The sequence below is a fragment of the Heptranchias perlo genome, chromosome 9 (assembly GCF_035084215.1).
Source record: "Heptranchias perlo isolate sHepPer1 chromosome 9, sHepPer1.hap1, whole genome shotgun sequence".
In the NCBI taxonomy this organism is placed as follows: Eukaryota; Metazoa; Chordata; class Chondrichthyes; order Hexanchiformes; family Hexanchidae; genus Heptranchias; species Heptranchias perlo.
Genome location: NC_090333.1, coordinates 55,909,294 through 55,925,655, shown reverse-complemented (window position 1 = coordinate 55,925,655; position 16,362 = coordinate 55,909,294). Strand labels below are relative to the sequence as shown.

General features: G+C 43.4%; 1 protein-coding gene across 3 annotated transcripts in view; it reads left to right on the top strand.

Annotated features, from left to right (window-relative positions):
• Positions 1-16,362, top strand: part of hmcn1 (hemicentin 1) — a 505,541-nt gene that overhangs the window by 87,174 nt on the left and 402,005 nt on the right. For all 3 annotated transcript variants that reach the window (XM_067990488.1, XM_067990487.1, XM_067990490.1), the window contains exon 2: positions 9,826-9,896. In XM_067990488.1, coding sequence (XP_067846589.1) covers positions 9,826-9,896 — 71 coding nt within the window. The remainder of the gene's footprint in view (positions 1-9,825; positions 9,897-16,362) is intronic.

The following is a 16,362-nucleotide window of genomic DNA, read 5'->3' as shown; positions in this document are numbered from 1 at the left end:
GGCCCATTAGGCAGACGCAGATCAGGTGTGGGATGATGCACCCCAAGATTGGGGTTTTCTTTGCCCCCGTTTTCAGCCTGGAAAATAGGCATGACGAAGACCAGTTGCTACCCCGCACAAAGTTTTCCAAATGGAACACAATAGTACATTCAGGTAATAACTGACCAGTGCTTCTCTGAAGCACAGCCCAAACCTTCTCATTCATACACCAATATTAGGCACAAACAGTACATATAATACCAATTCATTAATTTTCCTAGTCACTGGTGAACAGGAATTTAATAATGGGTAAGCAATATATTCCCAGCCATGCAGTACTGTGGGTTGGATCATCAATGCATTGTGACAGAGTGATGATAGGATGATTTGATTCTCGCACTGAACAAAATTGCTGATCTCAGCCATGCCACTGTGCATACACAGACTGGAGACCAAGCTTCTCCTGATAAGGGGCAACAGTCTGATGGAGGGTCTGTACTAGGACACTCTTGTATGTTTTCTGGTGGTCAATAAAGAATGGTTATAGTTATTAGCCTTGGATTAGGCTTCCTGCATTTCAGTTCATCCACCTAGAAAGATCCCATAATCTTTCCATTTGAGCATCTAATTATTTCTTAGGAGATTTCAGGGTTTTCACCTCCACTGCACTACCTGGAAGTCTACTCAATACACTGATCAATCTTTGTGTGAAAAAGAATTTTGTGGCATCACTCCTAAATTTACCTTTTACTAGTTTGAGTTGGTGTCCCCTTGCCCGACTCTTGCTATTTAATGTGAAGTACGATTCCGGGTTTACTTATTCCATTCCCTTAACTATCTTGTGTACCTCTACCACATCACCTCTCAGACACCTCCTCTCCTGGTGGACAAGCCTACATTTTTCCAGTTTTTCTTCATAACTCAGACCTTTGACACTACAGATCAGGCTGTCCAGCATTTGAACGTGTCTTGGTGACCACAACTGGACACAGTAGTCTGACCAGACTACTCCATAGTTTGGTGACAACTTCCCAATATTTGTATCCGAAGGACCAATTTTTCTGGGCCCCCTCTGCTGGGCATTAAACGGGAATAGTGCATTTGTTCCAGCAAGACCTGGACAATATCCAGGCTTGGGCTGATAAGTGGCAAGTAACATTTGCGCCAGACAAGTGCCAGGCAATGACCATCTCCAACAAAAGATAATCTAACCACCCCCCCCTTGACATTCAACAGCATTACCATCACCGAATCACCCACCATCAACATCCTGGGGGTCACCATTGACCAGAAACTTAACTGGACCAGCCACATAAATACTGTGGCTACAAGAGCAGGTCAGAGGCTAGGTATTCTGTGGTGAGTGACTCACCTCCTGACTCCCCAAAGCCTTTCCACCATCTACAAGGCACAAGTCAGGAGTGTGATGGAATACTCTCCACTTGCCTGGATGAGTGCAGCTCCAACAACACTCAAGAAGCTCGACACCACCCAGGACAAAGCAGCCTGCTTGATTGGCACCCCATCCACCACCCTAAACATTCACTCCCTCTACCACTGGCGCACAGTGGCTGCAGTGTGTACCATCCACAGGATGCACTGCAGCAACTCGCCAAGGCTTCTTCGACAGCACCTCCCAAACCCACGACCTCTACCACCGAGAAGGACAAGGGCAGCAGGCACATGGGAACAACACCACCTGCATGTTCCCCTCCAAGTCACACACCATCCCGACTTGGAAATATATTGCCGTTCCTTCATCGTCGCTGGGTCAAAATCCTGGAACTCCCTACCTAACATCACTGTGGGAGAACCTTCACCACTCGGACTGCAGCGGTTCAAGAAGGTGGCTCACCACCATCTTCTCAAGGGCAATTAGGGATGGGCAATAAATGCTGGCCTTGCCAGCGACGCCCACATCCCATGAACGAATAAAAAAAAAACTTGTGTGCTGCACCTAGCCCTAGCTTACCCCTATTTCCTGTCCTGGGTCATTTAATGACTTGGGGGCAGCCACAGTACAAGCCCGACCCCTGGCAGGGTCTAGCATAGGCAGTAGGGGCTGGAAAATCAGGGACAGCTGCAGGCTACTTAAGACATTCTGGTTGCCGATTGTAATGTAAGCCTCAGTGGGGCCAAAAACTACAAACTATGGCCTATCTTCAGTTCTTCAGCCTGCTCCTAGGATGTGTGCAGACCCTCCAACCAGCAGGAATTCTGGAGTCAGTCGCATTGCCTAGTTTTTCAGGGGACCGCTGCGCTTGGGCACCTAGCTAGCGTTACCAGCAGAAAATAAAGCAGCGGGCAAGGAATGCCCCTCCCACTTCATATGAATAGTACTGTCTGGGTTGCACCTTCTGCAGGCTAGGCTCCACCCCTGCAGGAAAGTCTTGTAAATCCCGAAGCAGTTTTAAAAGGGTGCAGACCTGATGATCCTGGACTCCACCCCTTTTTCCTAACTCTTGTGTCCTGGAAATGTTCAGTTCCTCGGTGCAAGGGCCAGGAAAATTAGCCCCCTACTGTTTTGACTATGTAGTTCAACATTCTATTGGCTTTGTTGATTTCTGCTTTGCATTGGATGGACATGTTTAATGTCACGTTCATTAAGATTCCTGGATCTCTTTTGGCTTCATCCTTAGCTATTTGAGCAGCATTCATGGAGTACTTGGGACGATTTTCAAAATGGGTGCAAAGGAATTAAAAATGGTTGTTAGGTTCTGAAACAGACAAAAGACGCTCATTTATTTATCAGATGCCTGCTTTGGGCGGGTGCTCCGGACAACTAAACATGTCTGGCTCAAAATGCCATTGGGCACACTTCTGGCAGACATTGGGTGCGAGAGATCACACGCAAAATTTGAAGGGCTGGCGCCCATTTTACGAGCACTAAATGGATGGCCGTGAAAACCCCCATACTTATCTTTTCTTTGTGTGTGCAGTACCTTACTCTTGTCCCCATTAAATCCCATCTACCATTGTTCTGCCCATCTACATATTTTATCCAACCAATTCTGTCATTTCTGAAGTAAAAACAGAAAATGCTGGAAAAGCTCAGCAAGTGAGGCAGCATCTGTGGAGAAAGAAATAGAATTAACGTTTCAGGTCGAAGACCTTTCGTCAGAACTGGAAGATGTTAAGAGTTAAAGTTTTTAAGTTCAGAGTCGACGAATGGGGGGGGTGGTGGTGGGGGTAGAGGGGAAGAAAAAACAAAAGGGAAGGTCTATGATAGGGTAGAGGGCTAAAGTGATTAAATGACAAAAGGAATGATGGTGCAAAGCAAGGAGGATGATAATGGGACAAGTTAAGAAACAAAAGGTGGGTCTAGAGTAGCTGTGAATGGCAACAGCAGAACCATTACCAGCACTTGCTGTCCGATAAAATGGGAGCAGTGGTAATGATCTGAAGTTATTGCAATCATTGTTGAGTCTGGGAGGTTGTAAAGTGCATAAACAAAAGATGAGGTGCTGTTCCTCAAGCTTACATTGAGCTTCATTGGAACAGTGTAAGAGGCCAAGGTCAGAGTGGAAGTGGGAAGGGGAATTAAAATGGCAAGCAACGAGCAGGTCAGGGTCATACTTGTGGACAGAGCAGAGGTATTCAGCAAAGTGATCACCCAGTCTGCGTTTGGTCTCCCCAGTGTAGAGGAGACCGCATCGTGAGCAGTGGATACGGTGTACTAATTGAAAGAAGTACAAGTAAACCACTGTTTCACCTGGAAGGAGTGTTTGGGGCCCTGGACGGTGGGAAGGGAGGAGGTGAAGGGGCAGGTGTTGCATCTCCTGCGCTCACATGGGAAGGTGCTGTGGGGAGGAGAGCGGGTGTTGGGGGTGATGGAAGATTGGACCAGGGTGTCACGGAGGGAGTGGTCTGTTCAGAATGCTGAAAGGGGAGGGGAGGGAAAGATGTGTTTGGTGGGATCACGCTGTAGGTGGCAGAAATGGAGGAGGATGATATGTTTAAAGTGGAGGCTGGTGGGAATGAAGGGGAACCCTATCATGGTTCTGGGAGGGAAGGGAAGGGGTGAGGGCATAAGTCCAGGAAATAGAACAGACATGGTCAAAGGCCCTGTCAACTACAGTGGATGGGAATCCTCGGTTGAGGAAAAAGGAAGACACACCGGAAGCTCTGGTGTGGAAGGTGGCATCGTCAGAACAGACTCGACGGAGATGGAGAAACTGGGAGAAGTGAATAGAGTCCTTACAGGAAGCGGGCTGGGAGGAAGTGTAATCAAGGTAGCTATGGGAGTTGGTGGGCTTATAATAGGTATTGGTTGACAGCCTATCCCCAGAAATGGAGATAGAGAAGTGGAGGAAGGGAAGGGAAGAATCGGAGATGGACCATGGAAAGGTGAGGGAAGGGTGGAAATTGGAAGCAAAGTTGATAAAATCTTCCAGTTTGGGGCGAGAGCAGGAAGCAACACCGATACAGTCATCAATGTACTGGAGAAAGGGGAGAGGGAGGGGACCTGAGTAGGACTGGAACAAGGAATGTTCCACGTATCCCACAAAAAGCAGGCATAGCTGGGACCGATACGGGTTCTCATAGCGACACCTTTTCTGAGCTGCCTCCTCTGACATAACTCCCAAATGAATACTCATTTTCTACCGACAGTCAATTTCTTATCCAATCCTAGGGTTAAACCTGAATCTATATGACTTGGGACTGAACTAATGACCTTTCATGTGGTACTTAATCAAATGCCTTTCGGAACTCTAGGTACACACCATGTCATAGGGCTTTGGGTTGTCACTTCCTCAGAGAAGTCGAGGAGGTTAGTCGGGGAGGATTTTCCCCTTCTGTTGACTGTTTACTAGGTTGTTATTGTACAGATAATTGTCAAGTTTACTCCTGATTGATTTCAATACCTTAAACGGAATGGAAATAAGACTAATGGGTCGATAGTTGCCTGTGTCTGTTTTGTATCCCTTTTTGAATATGGGCACCAGTTAGGCTGTTTCCAATCTCCTGGTACTTCACCAGTGTCCAGTGACTCTCTCATAATTACGTAGAATTTTACAGCACAGAAACAGGCCATTTGGCCCAACAGGTCTGTGCCGGTGTTTATGCTCCACATGAGCCTCCTCCCACCTCACTTCACTCACCCTGAACATATCAATTGATTGTCAGTGCATCAAAGATCTCCTCCCTATTCTGTTTCAGCATTCTGGGAAAAATGCCATCTAACCCTGGGATTTATTTGTTTTGAGCCCTTTTAGCCTGTATATGACTTCCATCTCATTTATATTGGAGTCATTGATTTTGCTTGGGTTATTTCTAGGGAGGATATAGGAAATTAAAATTAGTATAATTGATTGGTGATGCCTGCCTTGGCTTTATTTATAAATAAATGAACTGATAGAAGGGAGGAAATGTTTATGAGGGATGAGTGCTTGGATTGATACTGACTTTTGACTCTGGTTGCCTGAATCAAAAATCTCAAATGACAAAATGCCACATGAGGTCAATGGGAATAGCCTCCCTAGAAGGGTCGTGCACTATGGATCTATACACAGACCATCAGGATAATGGATGCCTTGAATGCATAGGCTCAATAATGGGCCACAGCTGAAATGGGTTTTTAGGATGTAGTCAATCATTAGAACACCATGGCAACTGGAAAGATTAGATGGACACAGCAACCCTAAATAAAAGTAACATACAAACAATGAATAAACAAATAATAAGGGTGGCAGGGCAGGTTGAGAAAGCGGTTTAAAAAAGCATACGGGATCCTGGGCTTTATAAATAGAGTACAAAAGCAAGAAAGCTATGATGAACCTTTATAAAATACTAGTTTGGCCACAACTGGAGTATTGTGTCCAGTTCTGGGCATCGCACTTTAGGAAGGATGTGAAGGCCTTTTAGAGGGTGCAGAAAAGATTTATCAGAATGGTTCCAGGGATGAGGAACTTCAATTATATTGGAGAAGCTGGGGTTGTTCTCCTTAGAGCAGAGAAGGTTGAGCGGAGATTTGATAGAGGTGTTCAAAATCATGAGGGGTCTGGACAGAGTAGATAGGGAGAAACGCTTCCCATTGGCGGAAGGGTCGAGAACCAGAGGATACAGATTTAAGGTGATTGGCAAAAGAACCAAAGGCGACATGAGGAAAATCATTTTTACAAAGCGAGAGATTATGATCTGGAATGCGCTGCTGGGGGCGGGAGGGGGAGTAGGTGGGGGTAGTGGAGGCAGATTCAATCGTGGCTTTCAAAAGGGAATTGGATTGGATAAGTACTTGAAGGGAAACTAATTGCAGGGCTGTGGGGAAAGGACAGGGGAATGGGACTAACTGGATTACTCTTTCAGAGAGCTGTTGTAAACAATTTTACAACACCAAGTTATAGTCCAACAATTTTATTTTAAAATCCACAAGCTTTCGGAGGCTTCCTCCTTCCTCAGGTGAATGTGGAAATGAAATCCTCGAACCTATCGCATTTATAAATCACAGAACAATGCCTGGTGATTACAGATAGTCTTTTCAACTGCCCGTTGCCAAGGCAACCAAAGTGTTCAGACAGATAGGTGTTACCTACAGGGCCACCGAATATACAAACGGCCAGAACTAAAAAAACAGATGATGTGGAGATGCCAATTAAAAAAACAGAGCGAGAGAGGCAGAAACATAGAAACATCCGGAAGGAAAAGACAGCAATTGACCCGTTATATTAAAAACAGATAACATTTGTTCGCTGGTGGGGTAACGTGTAGCGTGACATGAACCCAAGATCCCAGTTGAGGCCGTCCTCATGGGTGCAGAACTTGGCTATCAATTTCTGCTCGACGATTTTGCGTTGTCGAGTGTCTCGAAGGCCGCCTTGGAGTACGCTTACCCGAAGGTCGGTGGCTGAATGTCCTTGACTGCTGAAGTGTTCCCCGACTGGGAGGGAACCCTCCTGTCTGGCGATTGTTGCGCGGTGTCCGTTCATCCGTTGTCGCAGGGTTTGCATGGTCTCGCCAATGTACCATGCTCTGGGGCATCCTTTCCTGCAACGTATGAGGTAGACAACGTTGGCCGAGTCACAGGAGTATGAACCATGCACCTGGTGGGTGGTGTCCTCTCGTGTGATGGTGGTATCTGTGTCGATGATCTGGCATGTCATGCAGAGGTTACCGTGGCAGGGTTGTGTGGTGTCGTGGACGCTGTTCTCCTGAAAGCTGGGTAATTTGCTGCGAACGATGGTATGTTTGAGGTTGGGTGGCTGTTTAAAGGCGAGTAGTGGAGGTGTGGGGATGGCCATAGCGAGGTGTTCGTCGTCATTGATGACATGTTGAAGGCTGCGGAGAACATGGCGTAGTTTCTCCGCTCCGGGGAAGTACTGGACGACGAAGGGTATTCTGTTGGTTGCGTCCCGTGTTAGTCTTCTGAGGAGGTCGATGCGATTTTTCGCTGTGGCCCGTCGGAACTGTCGATCGATAAGTCGAGCGTCATATCCCATTCTTACTAGGGCGTCTTTCAGCGTCTGTAGGTGTCCATTGCGTTCCTCCTCGTCTGAGCAGACCCTGTGTATTCGCAGGGCCTGTCCATAGGGGATGGCCTCTTTGACGTGGTTAGGGTGGAAGCTGGAAAAGTGGAGCATCGTGAGGTTGTCCGTGGGCTTGCGGTAGAGTGAGGTGCTGAGGTGCCCGTCTTTGATGGAGATTCGTGTGTCCAAGAAAGAAACTGATTCTGAGGAGTAGTCCATGGTGAGCTTGATGGTGGGATGGAACTTGTTAATGTTATCGTGTAGTCTCTTTAGTGATTCTTCACCGTGGGTCCATAGAAAGAAAATGTCGTCGATGTATCTGGTGTATAGCGTTGGTTGGAGGTCCTGTGCAGTGAAGAAGTCCTGCTCGAACTTGTGCATGAAAATGTTGGCGTATTGGGGTGCGAATTTGGTCCCCATGGCTGTTCCGTGTGTTTGGGTAAAGAACTGGTTGTCGAAGGTGAAGACATTGTGATCCAGGATGAAGCGGATGAGTTGTAGGATGGCGTCTGGAGATTGGCTGTTGTTGGTGTTGTTGGTGTTGAGTATTGATGCTGTCGCAGCGATGCCGTCATCGTGGGGGATACTGGTGTATAGTGCCGAGACGTCCATCGTGTAAAGGCCAAGTATCCGATCCGCCTGATGCCAGAGTTTGAGGCCTGGGCCATTTTACATCTGCATCCCATTGGCCAGTTGCTTGTCTGAAATGGGCAGGAAGACATAGCTGGCCAGTTGTGGACAGGTCAAAATTGTGGGGCTCAGAGGTTACCCACTGGCACCAAGTTAAGAGGAGGGGGCGTGGGGGGAATTGGGGCCACTTTACAGGTGGGAAGGGGGTGGGACCCCAATGCAGCAGAGACCCAGACTTCCCTTGGGGGGGGCAAGTAGCACTCCTGCTCCTCCTGGCCACACTTAGAAAAGTACTTTACTTACCTTAGGGGGCCTCCTTTTTCTCCCTGACAAGTTTTACTGCATGGGGTGCCTGTGGGGGTGGGTGCCCCATGCAGGCCATTAAAATGCCATCAGGGTCCTAATGATATCATGGGAACACAATTTGCATGTTTTAATTAGGCTCCCATCTCAGCCGCCTTAAAAGATTGCGCATTTTAAGTGGTGGAGGGTGGGAATCGAGTGGGAATGGGGCAATAAGTCTTTGCACAGCTATTTTAACTCCTTGTCCATCCCATTACCACCGGGCAGGGTAAGTTAAAATTCCCCCCAGTGAATCACAGCCAGCTAGCTAGCTAGGTAAACAACAAAGTTTCATTAGTGAGTCCTTTCATTCACTGAAATGACTACTTTGGGAAGAATTCTGCAGTGAATGATAAAAAGCTTAACAGTGATTTACACTTTTATCCTTTGCTGAAATCCGGACTGGAGTGGAGATCACATCGGATATGCAAGGTATAAAGTTGCCTTTTCAGTTACAGACTGATCCATGTGTGTGGAATTTTACACAAGTCTGAAGAATGCAGGCTGTGTATTCTCTGCTAAATACTGTAATTCAATCACTCTGCTGACAAATTATCTCTTCCAGAACGCAGGGTGTCTTTGTTCAATAAAACTACCTAATAAAATTGCAAACATGAACACTTCAATTTCCTGTGAAGTCCACTGCCTACTTAGTGTGAAACATGATGCACTCAGTCTCTGCTGGACAGGAATGGGCCAAAGGGTCAGACAACTTGTTGATGTAGATGGATGTAGCTGTGGAATAGGCTGTGAAAAAATGATAACATTTGTTACTCTGCGATCCATACACTGTGCTGCAAAACAGCCAATATCAATTGAGTTAGGTGAGGTGTGCTTTTCTAGAGTTCAGTAACTAGAGGTCTCTGAGAGTTTATGAGAATATCAGAAAATTAATTTTTCTGGGGCTGTTCGAGATTTCATACAGTATTATGGAAAACAAATCTGTAAAGTGAGCTTGTGGCTTTGTGCAGGAGATATTAATGCTCAGTCAGTAGCACTGATATTATAATGTCTGCTGTGTGGAATTATGGTCTAATATTTATAGTATATTTATAATTTTTTGTGAAACTTATAATTTCCAGCTATCTGATCAAGAGGTGCCTTTCCCTATTCATTTTTTCCATTCCCATTCAGCTAATTTCTCATAGAAAATACAGGAATTCCTATAACTATGAGAGCAGAGCATACATTGGTGTATTTGTAATTGTTATGAATCCTTTCATTTATAACCTTTAGGGGCTTTCTAGGAGGAAAAAAAACTGGTGACAGCCCACAGTGATGTTCCTGAAATTAAACTCATGCTGAAATGTAGATAAACTGGGGGGCTCATTCAAGGATGTGGATGAGTAATCCTTGTCACATGGGTCAGAATAGTTATCTCTGATTTTATTTTGTTATTTTTTTTTTACAGAGGTTGGTCCAGTCACCATTACCACAGATCCAAAGAAATTTCAGTATGAACTCAGGGAACTATATGTACAGGTAAGATAAAATTACTAAAAACTTGACAACAGGTTCCTTGTGTTTGATTTGAACTGAATCCCCACGAGCAATTGAAGACTGAAACACCAAGCTTTAAGTCACAACATTGTTTTTATAGAGATCAAATACACAGTGTAGAAACAAAGTCACATTAAGGAGCTGCGTGCTCTGTTTAGCACATTATGGAATCGGCTGAATTCCTGGAATATTCAGTGCTTAATCACCATCATTTTAGCTTTGGGGAGCAGACATTTAATTCGATTACTTCCCTCTTGTGTCTTACAGACACTTTGGCAATTAAAGGAAGGGATAAGGTAGCCATTTTAATTCAAAATTCAAACAATATGGCGAATTTGTACTATTCATACAATACATTAACCGGCAAGATAAGATCATTTAGAGTTGACGTATATTTATTAGCATCCAGATCATTAAAAATGGGTACATGTTCCCTTCCCTCCACATTGTGCATTGGGTAAATACACTGCATTAAGTTTATACAGACCAGCAAGGCCCCAGGGTAAGATCCTTGGTCTGTGTTGAGTTACCTGATTGGGGACACTATAACTGGGTTAATTGGAACGAGGGAAGGGCATGAAAAATAACCCAGTATTTCTGCTCCTAATCACTGTCTAGTAGCCTGTGAAGTAAATATGTGTCGGCATCAGGTGAGGTCTGGGCTAGGTTCAACGGTGATGTTCCTCGTGACATACTAATACTGACTATCGAGGTTCACAGGTGAAGAATGGCCACTCGAGCAAAATAGTGGAGGGTTGTCTTCACCTGTGGAACTGTAGCCCAGTACGGGGAAGGGCGAGGACAGAAAATTAGGGGGGACAATGGTTGGAGCTGAGAAAATGACCACCATATTTGTCCTGGTTTTCCAAAGGACTGTCTGTGGTAGGACAGAGGAACATTGTTTATAGTTTCCGGATCCATGTCACTGGTGTACAAGAAGCCTTTTCTCATAATTACTCGATTTTAAATTTTCATGTAGAGATTAGACCAGTTACAACTTTAATATTATTGCTACTGAAGTTTTTTCGTGCTTGTAAAGGAGGAAAATCAATAAATAGAACAAGCCTAAGGATTATTTGGAAGAATAATTAAATCAGATTTTACTTTCTTATTTTATCTTTCCATAAATTCCAAGAATTTTTTGTGGGGGGAGGGGGGGTTCATTGATGGGTGAGAACTAATTGTCTCCAGAATTTAATAATCTTCTTGGCAGCTTCTTCTACCACAATTTAATTCATACACTGTATGGTCTAATGAAAGGAACTGGAAGATTTGCATTTGTCTTGTTTAGCTTTACTGAGCCTCAGAGTGTCAATAATAAAGCAAAATCTTTAGTCCCTAATTTTTTTCGTGTTGTAGTGATATTCCAAGTAAATAGCAATTTTTAACGATTTTCTCCAAATTTACTTGGATCCATTTTCTTTCTCTTGACTTTCCCCCCATTTTTAGCTGGTGTTGCAAACCATCTATGTTTGCCTGTTAGGATAGGGAAAATCTCTTACATCAATGGAATTAATGCTGGCATGTAAAAGTGAAAATTGAAGCCCTACGCTCTGGAATTCCCTCCCTAAACCTCTCCTTGCTACATCCCTCACTTCCATTGACACTCCTTAAAACCCACTCTTTGACCATGCTTTTATCATCCCTTCTAATATCCCCTTCTTTGGCTCAGTGTCAATTTTAGTCTCATTATGCCTCTGTGAAGCATCTTGGGATTTCTTTCTACATTAAACGTGCTATATAAATGCAAGCTGTTGTTGTTGTAGTAGTAGTTGTTTGGGATTTAGCCAATTGTGTGTGAGGAGATGAATGGGCAGGTATTACATCTCTTCCTTTTGCATAGAAAGCTGCCAGGAGAAGGGCAGCTGGAAGTAGGGGTGTTGAAAGAGTGAACTAGGGTTTTGCAGAGGGAATGGCTCCTCCAGAAAGAGGAGAGGGGAAAGGGACATAGGAACAGGAGTAGGCCAGTCAGTCCATGAGCCTGTTCCACCATTTAATTAGATCATGGTTGATCTGTACCTCAACTCCGATTACCTGCTTTTGATCCACATATCTTTATCCTCTTACCTAATAAAAATCTGTCAATCTCAGTCTTGAAAATTTTAATTGACCCAGCACCCACAGCTTTTGGGGGAGAGAATTCCACATTTCCACTACCCTTATTTAAGAAAGGACATACTTGCATTGGAGGCAGTTCAGAGAAGGTTCACTAGGTTGATTCCGGGTATGGAAGGATTGTCTTATGAGGAAAGATTGAACAGGTTGGGTCTATACTCATTGGAGTTTAGAAGAATGAGAGGAGACCTTATTGAAACACACAAGATTCTGAGGGGACTCAATAGGGTCGATGCTGAGAGGATGTTACCCCTCATGGGGGAATCTAAAACTAGGGGGCATAGTCTCAGAATAAGGGGTCGCCCGTTTATGATGGAAATGAGGAGGAATTTCTTCTCCCAGAGGGTCGTGAATCTTTGGAATTCTTTACCCCAAAAAGCTGTGGAGGCTGAGTCATTGAATATATTCAAGGCTGAGTTAGAAAAATTTTTGATCAGCAAGGGAGTCAAAGGATATGGGGAAAAGGCGGGAAAGTGGAGTTGAGGTAAAAATCAGATCAACCATGGTTTCATTGAATGGCGGAGCAGGCTCGAGAGGCCGAAAGGCCTACTCCTGCTCCTATCTCTTATGGTCTTATGGTCTGTTGTGTGAAAAGGTGCTTCCTGATTTCACTCCTAAATGGCCTAGCTCTAATATTAAGATTATGTCTCCTTGTTCTGGATTCCCCTACCAGAGGGAATTTCTTCTCTCTATCTACTTCAAATCAAATCCTTTTACCATTTTAAACACCTCAATTAGATCACCCCTCAACCTTATAAACTCAAGAGAATACAACCCAAGTTTATGCAACCTGTCCTCATAATTTAACCCTTTAGGCCCCGGTATCATTTTGGTAAATCTGCACTGTTGATAAGGCCAATATAGTCTTCCTGATGTGTGGCGCACAGAACTAAACACAATACTCCAGATGGGGTCTGACCCATCTGACAGGCAGATGTGCTTGGTGGAGTGATCATGTAGGTAGTGAAAATGACTGAAGATGATATGGTGAATACAGAGGCTGGTGGGATGAAAGGTGACAACCAGGGGACTCTTGTGGTTGTGAGAGGAGGGGGTGAGAGCAGAAGCACTGGAAATAGGATAGACCTGGTCAAGGATCCTGTTGACCACTGCAGAGGGAAATCCTGAGGAAAAAGGAAGACATTTCAGAAGCTCTGGTGTGGAAGGCAGAATCATCAGAGCAAATGCATATTTTGTTTTTTACAAGTGAAAGAATTGCGTATACCTGTACCTATTGCTTAATTTACAAATCCTGTCAAACTACCTGTTATCTAATTTCTGGGTTGTTCTTACGTTATCAAGTTTTTTTGAAACTGTTGGGCCAGCTTTTGGTAATTTTCTAGGTTGGCATGTATAAGTGCTACAGAAGGGCCATTTGGCTTGGAAGTGTAGTGTTTAAAACACTCGCCTGACGCACCATAATTGTGATTTTGAGTTCTAGCAAAGATTGACAGCAAGCTTACTAACACTGCATATGATCTGCTATTTGGGCTAGTCCATTACCAAGGCAGGAGTATAGGTAGGGATTGACACTTCCTGTGTTGATCACAGAAGCCTATTCATTCTTGAAACAGCATTGGTACTGCAAGCAGCAAAGAAGACCTCAGCCTGCTTTCCTGACTAGTGGAAGATTGATGGCAGTAAGGAGCTCGAAGTGGGAAGAAAAATAAAAGACCCCATTATTTAAAACAAAAAATGCAGTATTCATTTTTTTAGAACTGAACAAGAGCCTGAATAGATAGTTTTGTGCTAGAACAGCGGGAAGAAATTAACTAGTAACTGTAGGTCTGATCTACAGGCGCACAATTCCTGGTCAATTCTCCCCTCCCCCATGTGATTCACTTCTCTGCCAAGGATGAATTCAGGACATAAGTGACTGAATACTTTCTTTCCATGTAATTGAAGTTACCTTCGTAATTTTCTGGCTGTCTCCAGTCTTCTCTATGAGTTCTTCCTGTGGAAGTCAAAGGCTGCATTTTTGTGTAGGCCTCTGTGATTAAGGAAGGCAATCCAGCAGCCCTCTAACTGTCACATTCCTAATACAGGAAACGTTACTTTTTTAAAGGGGGAGTAGATGTTGGAATGATTTTCAGCTAGGGCTTGAGGGCTTGTTTTTTATTTTGTTCTTGCCAAATGCTGTTGCTAATGGGGAAGAGGACAATTTGCAGCCAGCATTCCATTCATTTTGATACAGATATCTTGATTCCAGATGTGCCCTTCTGTTGAGCCTGAAAGCTGTGTTGTACATCAATTTATACATTAATGTATAAAATATATTGTATACAGTCCTATACTGACTAAAACATTAATTACCTACTGCCATTCATGGCAAAGTTGAAATGCCCATTATAAAACAACTAACTAGATTTTTAAAAGAAAACATTCTATAACTATTGTATTTAAATCATTGTGTATTCTTGTATTCAAAAACTCAAATAAAAGTTTTGATATCCACCAAAATTAATGTTTTATTAAATAAATAGCAAAAGCACTTCTTCACCCAAAGAGTGATTAATACCTAGAATGGTCCTCTGGGTAGGATAGTGGACGCAAGAACATTGGTGTCATTGAAGAGGTAGTTAATGGGAGTGATAGTGGGTTTCTACTGAAAGATGAGCTATGGCCTCCTTTATCCATACTCATCTTTGTGAATCAAAGGCTGATATTTTACAACTTAGTTGGCTTTTCTTTCATATAGGATTTTAATCTTTAATAACATTAGCTAATATTATTAAAGACCAATTCCACTGGGTACAAACCACTTTGAAGATGCAGTCAATGACGACGCATTTAAAACACTTATTTTAAGAAAATGAAGATGCTCACATAGGCTTATCCTACTGGGGAGGCAGATTCTGCCCAAAATGTCTGCTCCTCTGACGGGCAATATTAAAGTAACGACCATCAGAAAGAACAGATCCTCAAAAATTAAATAAAACAAGTGATTGAAAGTAGTGAGATTTACAGTTGCTTATGATATAGATAGAATCAGGACACCTATGACTATGAAAACTGCTCAGGGCCGAAAACTCATGGCCGTTCTGGCAGACCCCTCGCATAACTTTGGTAGGAATCTGCCAGAACGTCCACAAACTTTTTTGAACATCTTCAGAATCTGCCTCCACAATGATATTGTCAATTCAGGTTGCTGGCCACAGCCCATTTTTACATTATTATAGTGTGGAATTCACTATAATAATGTAAAAATGGGCTGCCTTGACCAGTTTTAAAACAAGAACAGCAGAAGAAAATGCTGAGACAGACCAGTAATTGTATCCTTACTAACTTTATAACACTTAGGATTTTGTGCCAATTCTGAAGAATACACTTCCTATTTAGCTAGCACTGTTTTAGTTATGGGCTGCTTGAATCTGGGATCTCCAAGAACAAGGAGCAAAAAGAAGGATGAATATTATCAGTACCTATCTCAGTCATGACAGATGATGGCTTGTTGGAAATTGAGTTGTCAGCTGGGTGAAAAGTCCTGATAAAAGAGCATCATATTCTATTATATAAAATGTAGTATTCAGCAATTTCATGAATCCTATAATTTTCTAGGACACTTATTTACTGTCATGCTTCACAAATAGTACATTTGGTAGGGGTGGTGAGAGGTAAACATAATTCTCATAACTTTCATTACAGATTAGGGGAATCTGGATCTCCATCTAATAGAAGAGGATAATATGGATTTCAACAGAGACAGAGAGGGATGATGCTTAGAAATGACACATTCTGTTAGTGAAGATTGTTATAATCGTTTTTTGTTTTGAACCACCCAACTGACAAAGAATAGAGATTCTGTGATTCTTTAATTGCCTTTTACATTATTATGAGGCAAAGATCCAACATAAGAATCCAACATAACAGGCACCATTACTATCAAATATGCAATGAAGTCCATGTGTTTTTGTAAGGCACAAGTTCTTGCTGACATAAGAACTTTAACAAAGTCCACCCTTTCTGCCCTTTGACTTTGTATCGATGGCACTCCAAATTGCAAAATTAAAAGCAGAAAAGAGTCAAAAACCTTACAAGAAATATATACTTTAATTCCGTTATATCTATCCCATTCTAATGCAACATTACTACATGATCTCTCATCAAAAGTAATTTTTGTCCACTCTGAATGGCACAGTTAACAGTCATAGTGTGAGACTGAGTCTTGCTGTTTCCAGGTTCAATCCCTGGCTTGTGATGAGTTGGCTGATCTCAGCTGGGATGGCTGTTTTAGTGGCTTAGTTGGGTTAGCAAGGGAAAAATGATCCAGGATTCCTGCTCCTGGTCATTATCCTTGTTGGAAGTGCACATTGGGTGAGAACTGGATCAAACT